Source organism: Bison bison, unplaced genomic scaffold (genome assembly GCF_000754665.1).
Source record: "Bison bison bison isolate TAMUID 2011002044 unplaced genomic scaffold, Bison_UMD1.0 scf7180017864227, whole genome shotgun sequence".
Lineage (NCBI taxonomy): Eukaryota > Metazoa > Chordata > Mammalia > Artiodactyla > Bovidae > Bison > Bison bison.
Genome location: NW_011494799.1, coordinates 3,342,716 through 3,349,656, shown reverse-complemented (window position 1 = coordinate 3,349,656; position 6,941 = coordinate 3,342,716). Strand labels below are relative to the sequence as shown.

The 6,941-nt window shown below is 39.6% G+C and overlaps 1 protein-coding gene across 1 annotated transcript in view; it reads left to right on the top strand.

The window, feature by feature from the left end:
* Window positions 1–6,941, top strand: part of MCTP2 (multiple C2 domains, transmembrane 2) — a 265,399-nt gene that overhangs the window by 217,813 nt on the left and 40,645 nt on the right. The window contains 1 exon segment of the mRNA XM_010845889.1: window positions 4,200–4,322. Within this exon segment, the coding sequence (XP_010844191.1) occupies window positions 4,200–4,322 (123 nt within the window).

Genomic DNA, 6,941 nt, shown 5'->3' with positions numbered 1-6,941 from the left:
AGGCTTCTGTTAGGTCCATACCATTTCTGTCCTTTATCGAGCCCATCTTTGCATGAAATGTTCCCTTGTTATCTCTAATTTTCTTGAAGAGATCTCTAGTCTTTCCCATTCTGTTGTTTTCCTCTGTTTCTTTGCATTGATCGCTGAAGAAGGCTTTCTTATCTCTCCTTGCTATTCTTTGGAACTCTGCATTCAGATGCTTATATCTTTCCTTTTCTCCTTTGCTTTTCGCTTCTCTTCTTTTCACAGCTATTTGTAAGGCCTCCCCAGACAGCCATTTTGCTTTTTTGCATTTCTTTTCCATGGGGATGGTCTTGATCCCTGTCTCCTGTACAATGTCACGAACCTCATTCCATAGTTCATTAGGCAGAGAAGAAAAATTATGCATTGATTTTAAAAATGTTTCTGAAGGTTCTGGTTTCTTACTCTTAAAGAATTTCAAGTCCATTGAATATGATATGTAAATGACCCCCCCCCCTTTTTTGTAAAACACTTTCTGGGCTTACTTACCAATACCTGGGGAGATAAATATGATAAACAAGGTGTTTATCTGACACAGCTGTCCCTCTAGTTTTGGTTCATGTAAAAGTAATTTTGTTGAAGACTTATATAAATAGTTGATAATGAAGAAAATAAAAATATGTTGTTTCCTATTTTTTTTGTCAATAGTTTTAGGTCAGCCTCTTTTTACTTGAAATTATATTTTGCAATTTGAAAGAACAAAAAAAATCCACTTATCCAATAGATAGAGATTAAGAAATAGTAACCCTTTAGAATATAATTAAAACCTCTAATCTTAAAAGAACTTTAAGAACAGGGAAAGGGAAATAGGTAACAATGAAGAAGATTACTAGTTTTACATAGTAGAGAAATTGCTCTACTACTTTCTCAACTTCTCTCTGTGTTGTTCATAATAAAACAAAAGAATGACAAAAACAAAGTAAAAGAAAAAGAAACCTTTAAATACCTAGAAAATTACAGGAATATATGTATATTATGAAATAATAAAGAAAGTTGTTAAAGCCCATCCAGTTAATAGACTGGAAGATATCAGTAATGTAATGATCACATTGATTCAAAAAGTATTTCAAATGTTCTATACTTATTAAAAAATGTGTAGAGGTTTAGCACTAAAAGAAAATATAAATAACATATAGATTGGGAGGCTAAAGGAAAATGTCATGATTTACAGTTCACAGGATTTTACACACCAGATCTCCAAAATGATGTATTTTCAATTCCCTACAAGTAATAAGAGGGCTCAGAAATAATGTGAAAAACCTATAAATCAGTGTTCCTGTAACTAGAAGTAAGTAACCAACTAAAGAATATAAATTTGAAAATCATCCCATTCATAATAGTATCAAAACTCTTAAATTACTTTCCAAAAAATAATAAACCATATGCAAAATCATTATATAAAAAAGAAATAAAAAAGATGAAGTTCTGAGTATATGGAGAAATAAACATTCCTTGTAATTCAGAAGGTCGATATCAGGATGTCAGTTCTCTTCAAACTGATAAGTATGTTAAAGGTTCTTCCAATAAAATTTCACCGAAGAATTTTGTAGAATGTTGCAAACTGATTTTTAAATCCATGTGGAAGGATACAGTCAAAGAACAATCCAAGGTAATTTTGAAAGTGAAATATTGACTTACGCTCTCAGATACCGATTACTGAAAGTGAAAATGTTAATCACTCAGTTGTGTCCAGCTTTTTGTGACCCCATGAACTGTAGCCCACAGGACTCCTCTGTCCATGGGATTCCCCAGGCAAGAATCCTGGAGTGGTCCTGGTGAAAGAACAGTAATGTAATTCAGTAGAAGGGATTAGAGGGTCTGTAGGGCTTCCCTTGTAGCTCAGTCGGTAAAGAATCTGCCTGCAGTGTGGAAGACCTGGGTTCGATCCTTGGGTCGAGAAGATCCCTTGGAGAAGGAAGTGACAACCCACTCCAGTATCCTTGCCTGGAACATCTCATGGACACAGGAGCCTAGTGGGCTGCGGTCCATGGGGTCACAAAGAGTCGGGCACAACTGAGCAATTAACACTTACTTAGAGGGTCTGTAGACAACAAACAGTCATATGGGAAGCTGATGTGTAACAGAGTGGGAATGTAGAATCAGTGAGCAAAGTATGGAGCCCTTCAGTAATCGAATTCTAAAAGTTGACTATACTCAATATTTTGTAATAACCTATAAGGAAAAATAATTTGGAAAAAAATATATATATACGTGTATTACGGAATCACTTGAATCTGGAAAAAAAAATATATATATATACGTGTATTACAGAATCACTTTGCCGTACACCTGAAACGAATACAACATTGTAAATCAACTATGAGGATGAAGTTCAAATTGGGTGCTTGTTTCCAACTATAAACCAAGAGAAGGCACATACACACATACTCACAGTTATCTTTTGAAAGAAGAGACAAGAAATCACTTTATCACTTCACGGTACTGTAGATTTCTTAAGTAGAACACTGAATATTAAGGGCAAAAATCCTCAAGTCGAAGGTTAATATATTTGACTGCATTAAAAAAAAATAAAACCACTGTTTCATCCTAAGTTTTCATTGATAAGAGAATATAATGGAAAAATTGCAAAACATTCATTGTAATGGGGTACCATATACCATGAATGAATATACTTGATTTATATATGCCATCAACAGATCTATAAAATATAGTATTAAAAAGTTCCAAAATGATCTCAAAATTTTGACACTGTTTATTTCTGATAGAAAGCTTAGGTCTCCTCAAGTGTTAAAGATTCACACTGATCATCATTTTCTTGTGGCCATCTAGCCTCAAAATTGGAGGATTTTAAGATTTTTATGGATAAACAACAAGGTCATACTGTATAACAGAGAGAACTGTATTCAGTATTTTGTGACAAATCATAAGGGAAAAGAATATGAAAAAAGAATATATATGTGTATAACTGAATCATTTTGTTCTACAGAAAAATTAATATAGCATTGTAAATCAGCTATATTTCAATATTACTCAGCCATTAAAAAGAATACATTTGAATCAGTTCTAATGAGATGGATGAAACTGGAACCTATTATACAGAGTGAAGTAAGCCAGAAAGAAAAACACCAATACAGTATACTAACGCATATATATGGAATTTAGAAAGATGGTAACAATAACCCTGTGTACGAGACAGCAAAAGAGACACTGATCAGTCTTATGGACTCTGTGGGAGAGGGAGAGGGTGGGGAGACTTGGGAGAATAGCATTGAAACAAGTATAATATCATATGTGAAACGAGTTGCCAGTCCAGGTTCGATGCACGATACTGGATGCTTGGGGCTGGTGCACTGGGACGACCCAGAGGGGAGGGTATGGGGAAGGAGGAGGGAGGAGGGTTCAGGATGGGGAACACAGGTATACGTGCGGCAGATTCATTTCGATATTTGGCAAAACTAATACAATATTGTAAAGTTTAAAAATAAAAAGAAAATAAGTAAAAAAATAAAAAATTTTAAAGGGATTTCAGAAAACTAAAGTTTTTATCCAAAGTATTTGAATTTTTCAGCACTGGCAGCCTGCTTGAAAAGGAATCATTCCCTCTGGGGCTTCCCGGGTGGCAGTGGTAATAAAGAATCCACCTGCCAATGTAGGAGATACAAGAGACAGGGGTTAGATGCTGGGGTTGGGAAGATCCCCTGGAGGAGGAAATGGCAACCCACTCCAGAATTCTTGCCTGGGAAATCCCATGGACAGAGGAGCCTGGCAGGCTACAGCCCATGGAGCCTCAAAGAGCCGGACACAACTGGGCCACTGAGCACAGCACACGGCCCTAGTTCAGATAAATCTCACTCTTGGTAAAATTTGGCCTGTACCCTCTCAGTGACCTTTGGATTTTCCATGCTGTGTACTTTACCTATATTCTGGTATGCCAAATCCAGCAGCAAAAAACTAAATGAGGTTGGTAGAGTAATGAGGTTTCCAAATATGGGAACTCTGTTCCAGAGTGTGATGGGCCAGCTCATTTCTCTGCCTTCCTCGTTCTGCTACTAGTTCTAAAACTGTGCTAATGATCCTGTGTGTGTGTGTGTATTTTAATCTACTTGGAACTATACAGAGAGTGCTGGGTTTAATCTCCTGAAGTCAGTGAGTAGGAGCTGACAATTGTTCCCATACTGTTTTTGCAAGCAATCATTTGCTCTTTGTCTTCCAATCAGGTGTTTCTCATCGCTGTCTGGAATTTTGAACTCTACATGATCCCTCTGGCTTTATTGCTCCTCTTTGTCTACAATTCCATCGGACCCACAAGAGGGAAGGTGGGCAGCATCCAGGACAGCCAGGTGAGCACAGGTTCCAATAATTCTGACAGTTGATTAGAAAAGAAAATGTGTTAGCAGTAAACCACCGCCACCAAAGCGTGACCTGATGCGCTGCATTTGAGACTCGGAGGAACAACGATGCTCATGTATTCATGGTACAAGGAAGATATTCATCGTGTGTAATCTGGAGTCTTCCTTCACAGCATCTGTGTTCCTGTGTCTCGGCCTGCCTCCTCAGCATGAGTGAACCATCTGGTTTTTCGTCAGCATTTCCAGGCAGGCAGCACCTGTCTGGGTGTCCATCTGGTTCTCCATAGAGTTCCTGGGAATAAGATTCTCCACTTCCCAGGTGGTACTAGTGGTAAAGAACCCACCTGCCAGTTCAGGAGACATAAATAATGCAGGTTTGATCCCTGGGTCATAAAGATCCCCTGGAGGAGGGCACGGCAACCCACTCCAGTATTCTTGCCTAGAAAATACCATGGACAGAGGAGCCTGGTAGGCTGCAGTCCATGGGGTCGCAAAGAGTCGGACACGACTGAGCAACTTCCCTTTCACTTTTCACTTTCATGCATTGGAGAAGGAAATGGCAACCCACTCCAGTGTTCTTGCCTGGAGAATCCCAGGGACGGGGAGCCTGGTAGGCTGCCGTCTGTGGGGTCGCACAGAGTCGGACACGACTGAAGCGACTTAGCAGCAGTAGCAGCAGCAAGGCATGTTTCTGGTTTTATTTGGGGTGGTGGGAAATGAGTGTAAGACACAGAGTAAAACATCAGACAGACTCAAAATTCTGTTTGGTTTTTGATCGTGTAGTTCAGTAAGCATGTGCTTGTATCAATAATGAGGCGCCTGAAGATGCTAGAACCAACTAACAAATAGCCTTAAAATACAAGTTTATGTAAGGATTAAGTTTCACGGAGCTACAAATGAAGAAGCTTTTTACAGAGAAACATCTGATGTAAAAGTGCTGTGTCAACTAACATTTTAATAATTTTAATCAGGTTTCCAGTTATATATATGATGTACCTGTTTATAGCATATGTGTGTGTGTGTGTGTGTGTTTGTAGTCAGGTAGGGACTTTCCTTGTGGCTCAGATGGTAAAGAATCTACCTGCAGTGTGAGAGACCCAGGTTTGATCCCTGGGTCAGGAAGGTCCCTTGGAGAAGGAAATGGCAATCCACTCCAGGATTCTTGCCTAGAAAATTCCATGAGCAGAGGAGCCTGGCGGGCTACAGTCCATGGGGTCGCAAAAGAGTCAGACACAACTGAGTGACTACTTTCACTTTGATACATCTGTATGGGTTTCCCAGATGGTGCTATTGGTAAAGAACCCACCTGCCAATGCAGGAGACATGAGAGACCTGGGTTCAATCCCTGGATTGGGAAGATCCCCTGGAGGAGGGCACATAACCCACTCCAGTATTCTTGCCTAGAGAATCCCACGGACAGAGGAGTCTGGCAAGCTACAGTCCTTGTCTGTGTGTGTGTAAGTAAATATGAGTACATAAGTGTTCTTGTGTGTATATGTGTATAAATGTGTATATGTGTGTGTGTATGTGTATGAAATATTTTTTAATTTACTAAATATTTTGTAATTCATTATCTATTTTAAACTTGGTAACATAACCCTGAAGGAGTCAAGAACTACTATTTTCATTTCATGCTTGATGCAACTAAGGTTCAGAGTGGCAAAGTTATTTGCCCAAAGTTGCACAGCAAAACAGGGCTGGGACTAGGTCTCCGGCTGAAGACTTTGTCTCAAATGAAGACTCCTAATTACAGAGTTCTTTCACCCCGTAGCAGGTTTTCGTTGTATTCATTTTTATCCTTTGTTATCCATTTGCTCTCATGGAACACGCTTGTTAGTTAGTTCTCCAGTATCAGTAAGCATTCCACAGACCGCGTGGTGGCGTTTGTAGGAATTCGAGGAGGTAATTCAGTACCAGCCCTGCCTGAAGGAATTGCTCAGTGGTTTATGGAGGACAGCAGAGTACTGATACTTCAGAGTCACTCCCTTGTACAAGCATGATGTTGACCATTCTTTTTTCTGTTGGGACAATGGCAGCTAATTTGGTATGTCTGAACTTTGCAAGGTTAAGTGGAAAGGTAAGTGTTTAAACTGAAAACAGACCTGAGCTTTCTGGTATACCCAGTGTTCTTTCAGAGCTCCCACATCATTGGACTGTGTACCAACACGTGCTAGCTTTTAAATGTAGCAGTAATATGATTCAAACGTACCCATTAACTAGCCAGGATTTCGAAACGAGTTTGGAGAAGCCTCCGTGTGCAGCGCTGCTAGTGCTGTGGCCCCGGAACTAAAGGCAGGCCCCCCTTTAGCCCAGATCTGAACCTGGAGTTTCCTTCCCTCATCTGCGCCACCCCCCCAACTCCAGAGCCCAAGGAAAACAATAATACTGTATAGAAACCTGTATCTTATTCTTGTGATTGATTACATTCAGACTAATGCATTTTCTACTGTCTAATGTTTCAGTAATGGCCCCAGAGGAAAAGTGCAGTCATTATAGCAATGAGCCCAGCACAAACGGAGTATGGTGTTCTCAGCCTTAACACAGCAGCTGGTTCATTTGTCAAGAATAAGAACAAAACTGTTTACAGAAGGTACAACTCGGCAGTGCGGT